The sequence below is a fragment of the Monomorium pharaonis genome, chromosome 9 (assembly GCF_013373865.1).
Source record: "Monomorium pharaonis isolate MP-MQ-018 chromosome 9, ASM1337386v2, whole genome shotgun sequence".
Classification (NCBI taxonomy): Eukaryota; Metazoa; Arthropoda; class Insecta; order Hymenoptera; family Formicidae; genus Monomorium; species Monomorium pharaonis.
In genome coordinates, this window is record NC_050475.1 from 8,045,697 (window position 1) to 8,064,243 (window position 18,547).

General features: G+C 44.5%; 1 protein-coding gene across 3 annotated transcripts in view; it reads right to left on the reverse strand.

The window, feature by feature from the left end:
• Positions 1-18,547, reverse strand: part of LOC105829072 — a 100,560-nt gene that overhangs the window by 42,287 nt on the left and 39,726 nt on the right. For all 3 annotated transcript variants that reach the window (XM_036292468.1, XM_036292467.1, XM_036292466.1), the window contains exons 3-4: positions 17,317-17,765; positions 16,944-17,238 (exon numbers count right to left, since the gene is read on the reverse strand). In XM_036292468.1, the coding sequence (XP_036148361.1) occupies positions 16,944-17,238; positions 17,317-17,765 (744 nt within the window). The remainder of the gene's footprint in view (positions 1-16,943; positions 17,239-17,316; positions 17,766-18,547) is intronic.

The window sequence follows — 18,547 nt, forward strand, 5'->3', positions numbered from 1 at the left end:
TAAAACTCACGGATTCATGCCTTATTTATTGAATAACAATTCGCTACAGTGACATGTAGAATTTGTGCGTATGAGTTTGATAAAGAGAGTATATAGGATAAGCATTATAAAATTGTAAGCTATCGAGCGGAAATGATCCATTCGGATCAATTCATTCGATTACCAAATCGAATTAACATTTTTAATTATTGCCAGAGAGGTTGTTGTTCCGCATGTATTATTTCAATTAACGAAAGAAGAATAAGTTAAATAAAGTGAGAGAATGTTGCCCCGTCACTGTGCGCCGCGAATAATTTAAATCCTGTTACACACCTATTTATTAAAAACTTCCAAAAGTAGTCTAGAGTTGTAATCTTCGCCAGCATTCTGGCGGGACTGATTCCTCGCGATATACCTTCTTCCACGTTCTTACGTAATTTCAGAAACACTTCGCGGAGGGGTGATGGACCTCCGGATTGGTCCAGAAATATAACAAGTTGGAAAGAGGCGGTGAATCCACGGGGATGTGCGGTTGGGCCAAAGCGGTAAAAGGGAGAGACCGCGGGGAAAGTTTTTTTCCTTGGGTTCGAAGTCGTGAAATTGAGACGTCTCGATTCTAAAAGCCGCGTAATCGACTGCTGGCAGGTACATCTGCTCTGAACTATTCTGTATGTGGGGAAAAGCATAAAAAAAAAGTTCGTAATTCCACTCGATACTCTATCGAATAGAGTTTCCTGTTTACTAATCGAGATCTCTTCAACGGACTTCAATAAAATAAATTTTGTCACGTACATGTAAGATTTTATTTTTAATGAGATTATTAAAATTCTTTGGATTGATAATTACATTAATAAATTGTTTTATACGAATGTAAAATATCAGATTTTTTGAAAAACCTTAGTTTAAAAAAAAATATATATATATGAGTCGTTAGTAACGGAGTTCTAAGCGACTTGATGATTCGGTGAGACAGGTAAAATTTATTTTCGTTGGATTTCTACGCCGCGGATATAATCCGCGGACACCAGGTAGATAGGATGCGCATTATTCGCACAAGTAAACTCCAAGAATAGATGAGGAATAAGGAAAACGAGAGAAGAGCATGATAGGAGTAGACTTGGACTCGCGGGAAAAGGGCTTAAAGACCCCTTCATTGAAAGAGAAACTTTAGGTCCCCCCCTGCAACGCCTTTCCCTAAGGTTAGATCGATGACGTCTACTAAAATTACGAAACCCCTTGGATCTCTTTTTTTTTCCAGTTTATCCTTCCTCGTTTCATCCTTTCTCGCGGTTAGATCTTTCTTTCACTCTTTTACGCGCTTCCCACCTTTTTTTTCGTTAAACGAGTGTCCTGTATCACGATGGATGGCTCGTTCACCATCGGCAGGATTGTTGTCAGTCGATGAAAAATGACTAGCCGTCGTAATACAGACTCCCGCGAAGGAACGGTAGAACCGACTGTGTATTGTGGGAAAATATTCGTTGTGCCATAAATTGGCAACAATTTTCAGTTTTCAGTTTCGTCGAGGAGCGATTTTCGGTTACGTGCCTCTCGTGATCGAACGTGGAACTTTGTTCCTCGTACGATTAATACGAGGGATTATAATTAATAAAAACGTACAAGACGTAAAAGAGGACCGTCGAAAAAAGAGCGCAAAAGGAATCGACGCTCGTTCCAGTATTAAATGAATTCTCATCCTCGCGAGGGAGATTCCTGAAGAATCGCATGCATATACGCGTTTCTCTGTAACTCGCTCGCGGCCGAGTCCTTAAATTGACTCGATTTTTAAGGCCCAGTCCGGTGAAGGCACCGCGCCGCGGGGATCCTATGTTTCTCTTCCTCCGGAGACGTTCTCCCTTTCGTCTTTAGTCCAAATCGTCTCACATAGCGGCGAGTCATGCTCCATCGATACACAATCGCAGCAAAAAAACGTGTTGCGGCGAGTCATCTTTCCAAGATTCCTCGTTTATAAAACACCGTGCGAAACATAACGTACCGCGATGCGGGAATGAAGATAAATCTGTTGTTCGTGAGAAAATTTAAGTATTATAAGATTCATGAGAGAAATAAAAACAAAAAGAATAGAGAGAAACAGAAAAAGATAGAGAAAATTAATTTAAAAGTGACGATCCAAATCACTTGTCATAATCAAATGTTACTTCCACGAGGCAAACTTCACTGGTTTTGGAATTAAAGCTTAATTATTTTCTAAAGTCTGCATTAAGTCTGCGTAATGTAATTAATTCGCACTGATCATATTCTACGCAAAATAATTGTACACGATCAGATTATTCTACGCAAATAAGAATTAGCCTTGAATTAAAAATTGCACAGGGATATATTGTGCGTAGAAAAACTGCAATTTTTCTACGCACAATATATCCGTGTGCAATTTTTAATTCAAGGCTAATTCTTATGCACAGTTTTTCCTACGTACTTTTTTTCTGTACAATATATTTGTGTAGAATAATCTGATCATATACAATTATTTTGTGTAAAATATAATCAGTGCCAATTAATTAAATATAAACTCGTCAAAATCTTCGTCCAAAGATTGTACACTAAATTGAATGGGGTTATTCGATCATACGTATATACGGTGTTCAAATTAGAGACGGCGACTGACATTCGACCCTCTAACCTCGGAAGTCGCGCGGAAGGAAGGGAAAAAAAAAGGAAGCGGGGAGGCAAAGATCTCGCCCCGTGTCCTCGAGCCCATTTTTACGAGATACTTAAGCCTTTAAACGGGTGCACCGCTCAGGTCAGATCGGGAAACGGTAGGGAAGAAAAAACGCGCTCTCGGATTTCAAATTTCGCAGGGAAATCGGTTAACCCCCGGAATCGACTGCGACGACTCCGCCGGGCGAGGGGAAAGGGTGAGGGGGGGGGGGGGGATCGCGCGATTTTTCTCAGGGATTAAATCGAGCGTGGCCCCCGGAGAGATTTGGCGTTTTTTTTTCCCCTCTTCTTTTCTCTCGCGGCCCCCCTCTTCGAGGAGTCGCGCAGGTACCTGGCCCGCTACCTGCACGCGTCCACCTTGAAAAGCCCAGAAAAGCGGAAAGGGAAATATCCTCACGCAGGGAAGAGAGGGGGCGAAAATAGCGCGAGAAGAAAAAAAAACGGGAGATTACGCGAGGAGCATCGAGTGGGGAAAGAAATACACGCGCGAAGGGATTCCGCGTGCACCTTTCTTTTTTTTTTTTTTCAATTCCGTTTCTATCTCGTCGGCGCTTGTGCGGACCCTCCGTTCCCTTCCCTTCGGTGGAGACCGCGAGGGTAAAGAAACAGGGGTAAAGGCGAGTTAATAGTCGGTAAAACGCCGTTCTCTCCGTGACCCGCAGGGGTTATAGGCGCGCCATCAGGGGCTGCGCCGCCGGCTCTCTTCCCTTCTTCCCTCACCTCACTTCAACCCTGCGCGAGCGAACGGGTATGTTCGCTCACTTCTCGGGAGAATTAGAAGGGACACGGCGAAATAGGTGGCTGCGTCGCCGAGGAGGAAAACCGAAACGCGAGGACGCGCTCCTTCCGTCGAGAAATCTGAGTAATCGTTGTCGCCGGTTTCCCGCGAAAGCTGCTGGCTCTTCCGCCGTGGTCGTTCTCAAATTTCCGCGTGAGAACATCGGGAACTCAGAGATCAAATCGAATGATGCGACAGCATCTCGAAATGTTGCAACGAGAGCATCGATCGCAAACACGTAGAGCGGAACTCAAAAGGAATGAAAGTATTGGGCCTAGCAGAGTTTTTCGAATAATTTTTCTACGAAATTTAGAGAGCGCGAGAGATAGATGTAGTAAAATAAATAATGAAATAATAGCCGACGAAATGCCACGCAATCGGGCAAGATTTTCAACATGATCCATTTACGCGCGCCTGACGTGCCGCGTTACGTGAATTCGGTATTCCAAACACGAAAGTAAGATTACCGACAGGCCGGCGCGGCTTCGGCTTTCTTGTTTCTCGCTAGAATCGAATTTCGAGCGCTTCGTCGTCGTGTAACGGAACACGGGTGCGCTCGGAGCCTCGCGTTACGCGTGCCTAACCACATACGTGGTTTTACGGACTCGTCGCCCAGGCCGGAACCGTCACAACGGAAGTAAGCTGCCGTTCGTGAGGAACGCCTGTTAACGGAGATTCCGAACCGAGCACCCGCGATCCATCGGGCTCAATCGGGAGGCGGGGGGAGAAGGGATTCTGAGGGAAAGTCCGGGTTCGCGTGTATCTCCGTGATAAATCGCCGATTCCCTATCGTCGTAATAGCGGATAACGATATATCGACCGCGATAAACCCACGTCATTAGAGAGCTCTCGAGTAAAGCGGCCTGGTGATCTCGCGCCTTAGCGTCGAGGGAGAGAGTGAGGGAATCGAGAACGAATGCGAATATTAAAAGAGCGAAACGGGAGCCTAACAAATTCGACGAATCGACTTTCGAGGAAATAAACGTGGCGGCGATTTATCGGCGCGAAACGGGCTCGACACTTTCAGATTTACGATGAATCGCCCGGTAACACGAGCGCGGAAATTGATGCGCGCTGTTCCACTGATATTTTATCGCAACCCGGGCCTTCGACTACCGCGCGCTCGAAAGCGGGAATCTCAGGTGGGCACGCAACGGCGGGTGTAACGTTTCCAAATTTTAATATTTAACGGGTCTCGGGGCGAGCGGATAAAGGGAGGAGGGGAGGAAGGTGATCTGCGCGGCCCCCGGCCCGCGAGATAAAGAACGTAGGGCCCCGCGGGGTTCATTTTTAACACCTAACAGAAGTCGAGATGCCCAGTCGTGATTAGCCTCCTTCCCGGGGCCGATGGGTCCGGGCATTATCCGGTGAGAAATTGGCGGCCGTTCGTTTCTTTGTTCCAAGCGATTTTTTATTGACTCAAATTCCGGAAAAAAAGGAAGGGGGCCGGCGAGGGTGGTTGGACATCGGATATCGTAGACGGGGGTTACGAGATGGTTTCAGAGTCCCGCGGTGCCACGTGTGGGAGGCAATCGAGTGGATAAACGAGAGAGAAAAGACGAAAAAGAGACCAAGGAGAAAGAAAGGAGAGAAATGTTAAGATAGGAGGGAAAGAAGAATAAGCGCGGGGGCAGGAGCCCCACCGGCGCTGGGAGTGAGGGGCCTGAGGGAAGAGAGAGAGAGAGAGAGAGAGAGAGAGAGAGAGAAAGAGAGAGGGAGAGAGAGATGCCGGAGAAGGGGAGGAGGAGAAAAAAGGGCCGGGGAACAACTGGCCGCGGCCGAACGCCAGAGCTGCGCTCATTTTTTCTCGTGACCGAACCCGAAAACCCTTTTATGCCCACCCAAGATTAATTATCCTCCATACTCGAAAAATGAAACTGGCCGCGAACAAAGGAACGCCGCGCGCGCGCGCGCGCGCTACTCGGCGGTCCTCACGCGCGCGCGCGCGGTTAGTCTCCGTCGTCGTTTGATCGCTGTTCATTCGCGCCTGTCTCGACGAAGAGTCCAAGATAACGCGTAATTCTCCATATACGTGAGAAATAGATGCGTAGCATTTCAGTGGAGATTCGACCCGGGTTCAATGATTAGAGCTCGAACTGGATGCTTCGCCGTCGAATCCGCCAGACTTCTAAACTTTAGAATATCAAATGCAACCTACGTTTCGAATAAATAGGACGTCAAAAAGTGTCAACTGTACGTAATGCACATAATGTACATGAAAGGTAAACGTATATACCAATCGATACGCGCAAAGGTGTGCGCTCTGTCTCGCGCACACAATAACCGTACGGTCAACGGAGAATTATCATGACAATAAAAAGAAAATGACACTCCAGCACATTTCGCAATTTTCTATAATGGAGCGAGCTCGAAGCTCGCGCATCGACAAGGGAACGGGAGGTTGGGCTCCCGAGCGGGAAGGGGGCCGCGGGGGGAGAATGGGGCAGAATCTCGTTAGACTGAAAAAATTCCACGGCACAGATTTGAATATCGCATAATGTCGAATTAATGCCGGAAATTCGACTCGACGGGGCCCCTCCCGACGCGCGGTAATAGGGCCCTCTTCGAAATTTCGTAGCGACCCCCATAAAGCGATTTCGCGTATGGAAAACGTGTCGAGGCAATGATCCCCTTCCTCCCCACCATCGCCGCGGCCGACCGTCTGCGCTGCCAGCGGGGCCTTACGATGTAGAGACCCTAATAATTCCCTGACAGTGGCCTTTAGTCTCGCCGTTTTTGCTCGTGTACTCCGAGTTTACGATTTTCTCTCTCATTTGGACGGATGAGACGAGAAGGAAATATCTTCTCTGATTGTCCAACACATATGCAAATCAGCCGGAATTAATCGCCATAGCCTGATGGTATCGTAATGCATCGCTGCCTCGCTGCTTGATTACGTGCAGCTTTACAAAAAAGAAAAAGAAACGCATTTTATTTTCACGTTTCATATTAACTTCAATATTTCTCGACGCTAATTTCAAAAACACCGGGAATATAAATAAGTATGAAGGATAATTCCGTTTATGTTGCATAAAAATAATTTCTGATTTTTATATTCGCATTCGCAGCCCCGTGAATTTACCCCTCTCTGTCTTTTTCTGGAGCAACCGGGCGCCACAGCGGGGAGAAAGAGGTACCCCGCGCGTTTTTCTTATTTTACCCGGGATCCTATCGCGCGTCCTTTCTTTTTGTTTGACATAATTTAAAATTTATGAGTTCGGGAATCGGTTATGCGAGGCCGCGTTTTCTCTTTATTCTCTCTCTCTCTCTTTCTCTCTATCTATCTCCTGCTCGTTCTTCATGAATCTCATCGATCACAAAAATTTGCATAAATATTTTCAGAAATTTAAATAAATTAAATTTAGACTATCACCTTTTGCGAAACACTTTCTCGCATTTCAATGTACTACGTACGCTAGAAAATTCTCCGTCACAGATATTTTCATAAAGCTCGCGAGTTGGAAAGTGCTCCTGTGACGTTCTTCACTGTATTTATACGAGGAAGGCTCGTTTCAGCGGCAATAAAGACTGCAACGTTCCTCTTTGTCATCGACGTAAAGTAGGACACGTCGCACATAATTGGCGCTACGTCCGTCATATTTAACCGGTGTGTCTTTAATGGTTTCTCGCTTCCGACCTTTCGCGACTCGCGTTTTACTCCCTCTTGATGTATTTGATGAGAAAGTGTGCACAGCTCCGCGGAAAATCTGCAGTTTTCTACTAACAAAACCAAAAGCGAAAAGAAGAGAAAGAAAGAGAATAAACAAAAGTAAAAACATATTAATAATAATTAAAATATATAGAGGGCCGGCTAGGCGTAGTAATAATAGTCTAGTGCTCAGTAATAGAATTTTTACGTGATTATTATTTTCTAGTTTTCCAAGAATTAATATGATTCTTAGATGATTTTAAATTATTAAGATCTTGCTACAATCGTTCATTGACATTTTCTAGATTTTAATTATGTTACATCGTAATATTATCTCATTTATTGTATTTATAAAAAAACAATGATAAAGTGAGATAAAGAAAGAGAGAGAGAGAGAGAGAAAGAAGTAGAAGTTCATTAAGATTGCCAATGCCACGGGCATCGTATTAGGTTGGACAAACTGGTTTTCGCGGGTCTTTTCTCTCGCCTGCATCATCCAGCGTATCGGGCACGGATAAAAGGCTCCTGAGATTCGGCATGGCCCTTAACCCTTTATTTGGCAATGTCGCTCCGGAGCAACGCGATTTCTCTCTAAGCCCTTCGTAAGAATCGGCAATATTTTGTTCGCTACCTTTACTTGCTTGTCCTGATGCCCATCGTGAAAAAAATTATATTGCTCTCCGTATTACCTGTGCTTTATTATTATGTGATTACATATAGAAAATATACGTATAATTTATATCAAAAGTATACTGTCTCACATTCAAAGAGATTCAGTCGATGGAAAATAATCAAATAGAAGCACTCGACGATTCTGAAGCTATTAAAGGAATAACGCGGTGACTGCGTTGAACGAGGAGACATTGATTTAAATATAAACGATCCAACTGCTCAATCTCGTTTGCCGTAGCGATTGATTCTAAAGTCGACTTGTGGGCCGTTAATTTGGCAATTGCCTGCAATAAATACTTGGCAAAGGCACAACGAACTTTTGCACGACTGCCAAACAAGCATCGATGATGAGCGAATCGATTGTCGAAAACAAACAGAAAGAAGAAAGAAGAAAGGATTTTTTTTTTTGTAACTACCCGTCTAAATAAATCTTAAAGGGCCGATTGCGTTTCTTTCCTGGACTGTACCCGGCCATGTGTTTTCGGGTATCCGCACTCCCACGAGATAATCTGCTCTTATTTTCTCGTTTGTCCGTCACAGTCTTTTCACGAGCGGAACTACTCTTAAGACGCTCCGAAAATCAAAGCAGCATCCGACGCGAAGGGTGCGAAGGGTTATCGACGCCCTCATGCCCTCGAGTATTCTCGTCACGGTTTTCTCACAGACAAATGCACTTTACCTCCGCTTCTTATGTGTAGCATCATTCGACGATTCCGTCCAATCCGGATCGTTGCGTGGATAATTAAGATCAATTTGAACTCGCGTTTAATTGCGAATGCACTTAATATGTACGGTCAGAAATAATTAATTATCATTTTTAATTGTCGGAAATAAAACCGATTTGAGAGTTCGTGAAACCAGTTGGTGAAGTGAAGAGGCCAGCATCAGACGTTGGCCGTGAAAAGGAAGAAGACGACAGCCATGACGATGACGACGACGACGACGACGACGACGACGACGACAACGACGGAGAAGATCCTCCTCGGCTAGGAATGCCTCCTGATGGATTGGTCATCCGTGATTAATTTGACAAGCTGACTTTCTGGTTTTCGGAGACTGACGAGGGGCCCACGGGGCCTGAGCGCCCGTGAGGCCTAATGGGCCTTCTTGGCCACGATGCACCTCTCTCCTTCACTCCCTGACTTTCCCTATCTCAGTGCACGCATCGACGAAACTGGAGGTGGGAGCATTTGAAAAATTAATCAAGCCCACAGAGTCTCCGTGGAAATGCTAATGGAAGGTCGTCTTTCTCACTCGATTATTGACACCGCGAGCGAGGGGAGCGAAGGAGTTCCGCGAATCAGGGAACGAAATAGGAATCTTCCTTTTACGTCATCCACAAAATGATAATCTCGACATACAATCGATAATCTCGGAAAAGTCTAGAGAAGGATGAGTCGTTTATAACATGTGTCGTTGACATTAATAACATGTGTCATTCAAATTAATTGTGAAGAATTTATTTGTTTAAAAAAAAAAATAAAATAAATTCTTCACAATTAATTTGAAACAAATGTGTACATTTGTTAGCAATGACGATAGTAATAGAAGTAGGTGAGCGTAAATAAAATTTACTTTAAATGAAGTTAAAGTTTTCAAAGTTACCTTACAAATCTAAAAGTTTACTGAAGAAATTTTTAAGTAATTCAAGGTATCTGAAAGGTTAATCTAAAGTAATTCAAGCCTCTCTCCCAAGGGATATTTCTTTTTAATAAAGATTGAATCGAGCAGAGGATGTTTAAAATCGCGGACACACAACAGGAAAACGCGATTTTCACAAATACGGAGTTTCTCTCGAAGTTCGGATGTAGCGGAGGCTAATCTCGAGGATACACGCGCGCGCGCGAAACCGGTACTCGTAAAGATAAAATTATCGCGGATGCGGTGAGACGGCGAGGTGTCCGCGGGATCCCAATCCATTGATTCGACGAGAACTACTTGTCGCCGGCGTTGCGTCGGCGAGGATGGCACAAAGCGAGAGACGGCCGTAAAACTCGCACCTCGCCGGCACGGCGTGAGTAGATGCACAAAGAAATAAAGTAATAAAGCGATCGATGCACTTACATCGCGATATTTCTTGCACCGGGTCGTAGAGTCGAGGAAGGTAACATTTCGAGTAAGAGGTCGTGGCGGAAGGCACTTAATGCTGTCTACCGCTAAAAACCTCGCAAAAATGGTCTAACGGAATAAGCATGATAAAATCGCCTTTAAAGATAATTTAAGAAAATAAGTCATCCCAAAGTAGCTTTATTCTACATAAATATGTTATATAGTGCTTTAACTTTTTAAACCTGCCTGTTAGAGTATAACGAGAAGGAAGTTTTAAAAAACTTAAGTAGTTTGCATTTCATAATCAGTTAGATACAATAGGATGACACAAAAAGTCAATGAAAGAAAAGTTTCAAATAAATACATATAAAGAAAAGCCACGAATACTGGCATTATCACTTTGTCTTTTGAATATTTCTGAAATAAAAATTGAAAACAAAACTTTGAAAAAAAAATTAGTAAGAGACTCTTGTCAAATAATTTGTAGAACAGAGCAGTTACGTTTTTACAAAATTGTTTCCTATTTTTATAAATTAACGTTTTTGTTAACATAACTAAAAATAAACATTTAAAAAAATTGGACCATAGAATTGGCATTTTTCTTTTTTTTCGTTCAACATAAATCATTTGTATAAAATTTTACAAGTTTACATTTTATGCAAATTTTTCAAGTTATTGTATATCGGGATTCCTAGATGCCTTTCATTTCAATACAAAACTTTTTTGTCGATTATACAAATTTCGCAAAACACAACGTACGATGCGACTATATATAAAGTTTAAATTATGCTAGATTTATTTTTAATTGATTTTATATAAAAAATGTGCACAAATGTTCAAATTAGAATTTCATTGGTATTAATACAATATAATAATGTGTAGTTTTTGAAAAATAAAAAGAGTGCTACTTTCAAAGGCTCATGCCAGTATTGATAATTTTCTTTTATTTTCAGACATATACATAATTATTAATATATGAAAAAAAGATTAATTTTTAAAGTAGACTTTTTTAATGAATCGTTCGAGTGTGTTCGTCTTGACAAAATTTTAAGAATAAAGTTTATTGTTTATATGTAACGCAAAAAACACAAGTGTCAAATTAATACAACAGCAAATATCATTTGGCCTGTATTTTCTTAATTTGAGAGTTTAATAAATTATTTAATACATTATCAATCATATAAAATTTATGTTGCACATTTTTCAATTAGCTATAATAAATAATTTACTAAAAGTACAGTATCGTTAATTACAACACATTACATGTTAAACAGAACATCGTGTCATTCTATGATTAGGAAATATATCTTGTCATGTAATATGCATTATATCTTATAATTGAAAATTAAATTAAAATGTAAAATGTAAAATTTAATAATCTTACACGCGTATAATAATATTTATTTTTGATCACTTTTTTCTGCTCGTTTAAATATTTTGAAATACAATCACTTTTCTATTTATGATTAAAAAAGAATGAAACATTAGACAATTTCTTTACTAGAGACCGCTGATAAGGGAATGATAATTAAAATACCGTTGGAAAGCATAATGTCGTACGGTGTTTGTCGTCGGTTTGTTCGGAGTGCCTATAAGAAAGAAAGAGGAACGCACTCGAGATAGTTACGCGTTAAACAGCAATGGCACAAGAAGAAGAGGACGCGAGTTCCGGGTTGACAGTCGTTAGACGAGGACAAGAAACGCGGGGCCCGGGAAACGGGGCGAGAGATCGACGTAGAGCTGGAATTAAACAAATAATCTTTGGCGAGCGGGGAATCCGTTAAGGCACGAAAGTACGGCCGGTAAAAGGAACCTATTGAATTCTAAATTTAAACGAATGTCCAAGTGTCAGAGAGCTGACGGGCAAAATAAACAAGATGCCGCGAGGAGTAGAGGAAAAAGAGTAAGGAGAACGCGCGCGGAGAATGAACGAGAATGGGAAAGGATTTCACAGAAGACTTACAATATCCCAAATCGGTCTTTTATTTTCCTCGCTCGTGCTCGACGTTAGTTTCGTGGGGAAATAAAATCTACCTCGCAAATTTACCTTCTCAATTTCAAATGCACATTATAAATTAGTTTCAAGCGCTATTGCAAAAATGGCCGCGTCGATACCTTGTCGGTAACGATCTGAAATGATTTCGCAAAAACATCGAGTCTCACGGATAATAACTGCTCATAATCGGCGATTTAATACTTTGATTACCGTTCTCTATGCCTTCCTACTCGTCGATGCCTTCGTGTTAAAGTTCATCGATACGTCAATTTATAATCGAGAAGAAAAATTCTGAATCTTCACAAATAATCGACTCATGATGCAGACAAGCTCGTTAACGATTCCAATCGCGATGTGATGTCGATCGTTGTAAAAAAAAAAAGGAAAAAAAAGGAGTAGAAGTCGGAGAGATACATGGAATCGTCGTGAATACAGGCTACTGCGGAGGACTGTACCGCGTCCAACGTCAATAGAACTTCAACTGTCCCCCTCTTACAACCGCTCTCTCTCTCTCTCTTTCTCTTTCTCTGACTCAGAATTTAATTGGAGAACAAAAAAGCTGAGGAGATCCAATTGACCCGGAAGCGGACATCAACGTGGCGCGCGGGCCACAGTTGTGTGAATGATGGTAGGTAGAAAAATGCGCGAGCCTTTAAGAAAATCGACCGTGGGGAAGGCGAAAATTCAAGCGGCCGCGCCGACTCGCTCGTTTTCTTATGCAAATGACATCGGCATTCCAGTGCTCTCGCGAAACGTTAATCTAAGCCTTACCCTTCGAACGTCGTGAAAAAATCTCAGCCAAGGAAAATACCGGTCGTGAAATACATCCGAGGAGAAACAAGAAAGAAAGAGAGAGAAAGAGAGAGAGTACGAGGGAGAGGGGGGGGGAAGAAAAAACGAAAGGGAGAAAAGAGAGAATGACGCGATCGAACGAGCGAGCAGGCGAGCGACGAGGTATCGACGACGGATATGATGATGATGAAAAACGAGGCACTTTCGAGGATCGATAGAGAAAACGCGACACTCGTTGCCCGGAGCCGCGCGAAGAGGGAAAGATAAAGAGAGAGGTGGAGGACGAGAATAGGGCCCCGCGGGGTTTCGGCGAGAGAGGGAGAGGGGAGGGGGGACTCGTCGCCGTGACAGCACGTGTGTAGCAGAAGCGAACTCGGGGCCCCAGTTCGGTCCATGGCTCGTAAAGCCTTTCATAAAAGCTTTCATAAAACGTTTCACGATCTCGTCGCACCGAGGGAATTCAGCGACGATCCGCGCGTCTCGCAAGATTCGTCGGTCTTTTTCTGCACCTTCTCTTCTTCTTCTTCTTCTCCTTCGTCTTCTTCTTCTTCTTCCTTCACTCTACTCTGCAGAACGTGTTCTCTCGGCCAAGTACGAGATACGCATTTCACGTATATCGTGAATATCTGATAAAACAGAAAATTGTAAGGAACATTGCGACGCGCGGTGTAAATCATTTAGAAAGTCTAAGAACAAGAACAAGAGAAACTAAGGCAACAGCTAATGTAACCTGTTTTCCTGGTTCCAGAATTATTATCTTTTTCTACCTCCTTCTCCCGTTTTTCCGCTTGCATAAATTTTATTGGGAAACATAACAATTCTCGATTCAACGACTGGTCGACCACCTGAGATCCTTAACGCCTCTCGTCGACCGAAAAAGGGGGATTTCTTTGTCCTCTTTCAAGGAAGCTCCGATTTCGATCTCGCAACGATTCGTCCTCGGGTACCATCATACCCAACTCATACGCGCCCGGAGACATAAAAGCTCGTAACCAGGCTGATCCAGACTCCCCCTCGCCGAGCCCCTCTGTTTAATACCATCGATTCGCCGTTCCTTCCTTTCCTCGCTACCAACGTCTCGAATTAAACCCGGCCAGTAGATACGACAGATTCGTTGAATGGCAGTCGAGTTAGCCTGGCTTTTTGAATTCAGCGTCTCTCTAACGAAGGGTTCGCAGCGGCCGTTTCTATTTCTAACGTGGTCTGACAAGTAGGTCCGCTTCCCGAAACGAAAACTTTTCGTCAAAGAGGTTTTCCTTTTTTTTGCTTGGAGACGTTTGTAGCATGCAACGATAGGGATTTAGAAACAACCGAAGAGGAGTCCTGAGCTCTGGAATCCTTTCTCTTTCTTCTCGGCCGGACACGTGTGTATCCTCTCGAGTAGATAATCATCCGCTGTAACGTCGATTAAAAGCTTCGCTAAATTGGATGACGATCTGTACACGGGGAGAAAGAAGAGATAGCTCCGCCGATCGGCGGCCGGGTCCGAGCCGATTTCGAGAACCGAGCGGATTTTCTCGCCCGACGGGTGGCATTCGATGATCATTCTTCCGACTCGGCGCTGCGGACGGATATCGTTAAAAAACGTAATCGAGCCAGGGGAATCGTGTGCTATCAGTTAATGAATCTGGCCCCGTGCGACGGAACGACGCCCGAGGGCCCCGGGGGCAGGGGGAAAGGGGCCTGTCTCTCGAGAAGTCTCCGCGGGTCCTGACAATGGCGAAGCGTCCGACGAATTTCGAAAAGGACAAAAATAAAAAATGATGCAGCGTGCTCGCGCTCACGCTCGCGCGAGAGGAAGTGGACGGAGAAAGAGGAAAGATTTCTTCTCTCTCTCTCTCTCTCTCTCTTCTATCCGCTCCTTCCAGCGTCTGCTGCGTGCCTGTCCGTTGTCCGACTGTCCGTCTTCTCTTTTCATCCTTGCTGCCTTTTATCTGGGTGGAATGATTAATGGGTTCACGGAGGCACCGCGGTATCTCCCTCCTCCAACCTTCATCGGACCCCACCCTTCGATCCTCTCTCTCTCTCTCTCTCTCTCTCTCTCTCTCTCTCTCTCTCTCTCTCTCTCTCTCTCTCTCTCTCTCTCTCTCTCTCTCCCCACTCGCGCGCATAGATGAGTTTTCTGCTTTTCTTCGCGCCAGATTATCGCTCCTTTGCTCGCTCAGCATGGCGATTGTACGACACGATGGTACACACCTTTTCTGTAGCCTCCGCGTATCTCTTTAATATCGCGGCGCCATGAAATAGAGCGATTAACTAGACGGAAAGTCCAGCGGAGGAGAATTGATCCAATAGCTGGCTCATAACAGAACATTTAAAAACACAGGATATGTGAGTCGTGAGCATAAGTTCGACTTTCAACTGGTACGAGGAAAAGAAATGACGAAAGTGTGATCGGTGTGGTCACGTTACTTTTAGGCGTTCCCAGACGTTAAATGTACTCATAGAGTGTTTTACCTCATCAAAGTTAACGAGAAACGACGCAACGGCAAATTTTCAGCTAGAGAAACAAATACGCAACATATCTGTTTGTTCAGATCGTCAAGACGAAGTCCGCAGAGGCGAGTGACGTTCATCTGACAAGTATCGTCCTTCTCCCCTTTTTTGTCGTTGTCTAACGTGTCATTTCTAAGATTACTGCTTTAAACCCCTTTACATGATAAATTACCCGAGATTTCTTTTTTGCATCGATCGCGACGATACACAAATATCGTACGATGCCTACTTTTGTCTCTCGTAAACCGCACGTAAGCGGCGATCAATCGGGAGACGCGACGAACGAAAAGCGAAAAAGGGAGAAACTCTTTACTCTAGCCTCTTAAACGTATGATTAACTAATTCATATTATTTTCATGATTATCTCTGACGTAATTGTAAATTTATCTGGAAATGTCTTCGATTACTCATCGAGAATGGTAATTCATACATTGTTGTAGCTGTTGTAAAAAAAAAAAAAAAAAAAAAAAAAAAAAAAAAACATGCCGAATAAAACCGAATAAATTAATTTTGTAATCCCATCAGCATTCAGTGTGTCAGCATTCCATCCTTCATTCATATTCCAATCAAGGTTCCGGGATACGCATATCGAAAACTATTTTCGTCGGGCAAATAATTTGCGTCCAAGGTGCTGAGGGAGAAAGAGAAAGGGCGAGGGGGAGGGGAGGGGGGACACGCATGAGTTGAAGCGACTTGTGAGAATTCCGGGCCGCGCGGGGAATTCTCGAGAGCGTCAACCCACGCTGATCGCCGCGTCGCCGCGCGCAACGGGAAACGATGACGCTGGCTGATCTCGGAGGCATCTATCGATCGCGGGTCGGGCGGTCGACTGTGTGTGCGCTAAGCGCACAGCCGGGACCGACCGACTTTATGAGTTATAAGTCGGCCATCTTGCGAGAGCCATCACATATTCACGTGCGCACATATGCGATGCACCGGCAATATGTAAGTGCCACATTCTGTTCTGGTGCACGTACAGTCCCGGCCGAAAGCCGCGCGAGTCCCCGTCCCCGCATGCGAACAGTACACACACACACACACACACACACGTATCGGGAGAAGTGCATTCGTTTATCGCGATGCCGGCTGACGTAACCGCCGCCGCCGCCGCTCGGCAGAGGCTTCTAATTCACGTTGTATCGAACGATGATCGCGGCTACCAGCGCGCCCGATTCCCGACACATCGCCGGAAGAATGTAACACGCCCACGCGTTTGTCGCGAACGTTATTAATTCGTTACGCTTCTCTCTTGGTACGGCGATACGAACGTAATGCGATCTATCGCGCGGAAGCGCGACGACAGCGTCGTCGGAATTTTGTTGATCGATCACTCTCACGGCAAGTGAGACGCGGGATTGACATCCGGCCAAAACTCGATCGCGAATGCCGACCAGTTGCGGCCAACGATCAATCCTACCGCCAACTCCCGAATTTGATGCCAGTTCGCATATTCCAATTCATCTCACTATCGTCCGTGACAATTGTTTTAATAACCAACCAAAATCATAATGATAATTTCGATTTCTAACGTACTTTTGAATGTAATAACAGTTGTAATCAAGAGCTCTTATCGTTTTTAAGAGTTTTTATCGTTATTGCTTCTATAATGTTAGTTATAATAATGTATGGTGTGTTTCGTTAACAGAAGAAATGGTTGCAATTACCATAACGTCAATATGTGAAAAGTATAAAGCTCTTAATTATTTTGACATTCAAAATTCTTCTACGTGCGATTGTATACTTGAAATAATCGCCCGAAACGAGCCGAAAAATTCCGTTATGGACCGGAAATTTTACGGATTACCGATTCATTCTCTCGAATACGAACCGCTGAATTTTGAAGGGCCACTTACCTTGGACTTGTTGGCCAGCATTCGGATTGAGGAACGTGGGTGGCAATTGCCTGCTGACCGATTTCGCCAGTTCACCTCCCGCCAGCCCGTAGATCGCCAAAAGTTCTTGCATCGTCGACTCCGCGTACTCCCTCATGCCCTCGAAGGGCTTTCGCTCTTCGATCTCGATTTCGCCGTCGACGTCGTTGGCCCGCTCGTCCTCGAACTGTATGTCCTGGTCGTCCAAGCGAGACGATTCCGCGTCCAGGACGCCGCTCCCGCTTCTTTCCGACGAATCGGAGTTCGGACTCCTTGCCTGGAATAACCGAGAACAAATAGTCTCGAGTTAAATAGATACAATCGGAGATCAAGAATCGGGTTGATCGCAACCTACCTCAGCACCGGGGGAATAAAACTTCTGCGACCTCAGCTGCTCGAGGATAAACTTATGCCTAAGGGAGTCCGCGCTATCGTCATCGGCCTCGGAGGACGGTGGCCTGGTAGTGACCGAGAGGTCCATCGGACTAGCCTCGTTGTTGTTTAGTCTTTGCTTCGATCTCTCCTCGGCCGGCAGCAGCATCGTTTTCCTCTCGTACTCGAGGATCTCGCTGGAGCTCTCCTCCACGACCTCCGGCTCGTCGTCGTCCCTCTCGGACTCGTCGGACACCTCCGCCATCCGGCTGCTTATGGGCTTGAAGTTTTTCCGCTTGTTCCGCGGCTTGCTCTGGATGCTGCTGGTGATCTGCAACTGGGCCTGGGCCTCGTACTGGGAGTCGCTGTCCTGATCGGCGGCGCCCCGTCGGGTCGTCGCGTAGTTGTAGACCGAGTCGGAAAGCATCTCCGCTGATGAAAGATGAAATTCACTCGATCGCTGTCTCGTTTGGATAAGTCGCTACGTCGCTATCGTTCCATTTCTCAACCGACCCTAATGGGAATTGCGCGCGCGCAAGAACCAAGCGTGCCCGATCTCAAGCTGTTGCCCGCCTCATTTTTACATCCCCGTCGGTACGCCACCTCGGAATAAAACTCCGGAATGCCGGACGGGAATAAAGACAATCCGTATGAGCGATGTATCTCGGTATTTGTATCGAGAAGGCGACAATAGTCACTAATTCCGTGTAACGAATACCGCGGCGTTTCAAGGCGATGCTCGTTTCTCATATCGCAGTTAATAGATATCAACTTTTAGCATCAATTACCAATCCCGCGAACTCGGACGCTAGGAGCACGCTTCTCCTCAGAACGTTGGTGATGCGACGCAAAATAGTTTTGAAAAAATTAATGTCACGATTCATATGCCCGCGTTACGGCGCTCGGCTGCTTTTTCTTATCTACACACCGAAACGATCTCAACTCGAATGCGGAAAATTATCGATTGTAACCACGTAATGGCGCGGTTCTGACATCCCAACGTTACACCTCAATTTTTTCTTGAATAATTAAATAACAATTGGTAATATTCTATAAATTCTTTGATAAATTCTTAAATAATTGCGTTAAATGTAATAATAAAGCAGTCGGTAAATGGAACGAATTTATATAATTGAAAGTACATTTATTGTTACACAATAGCGGCATAATAAACTGACAAAAATTTCGTAATAATGACGTAAAGATGACGTGCC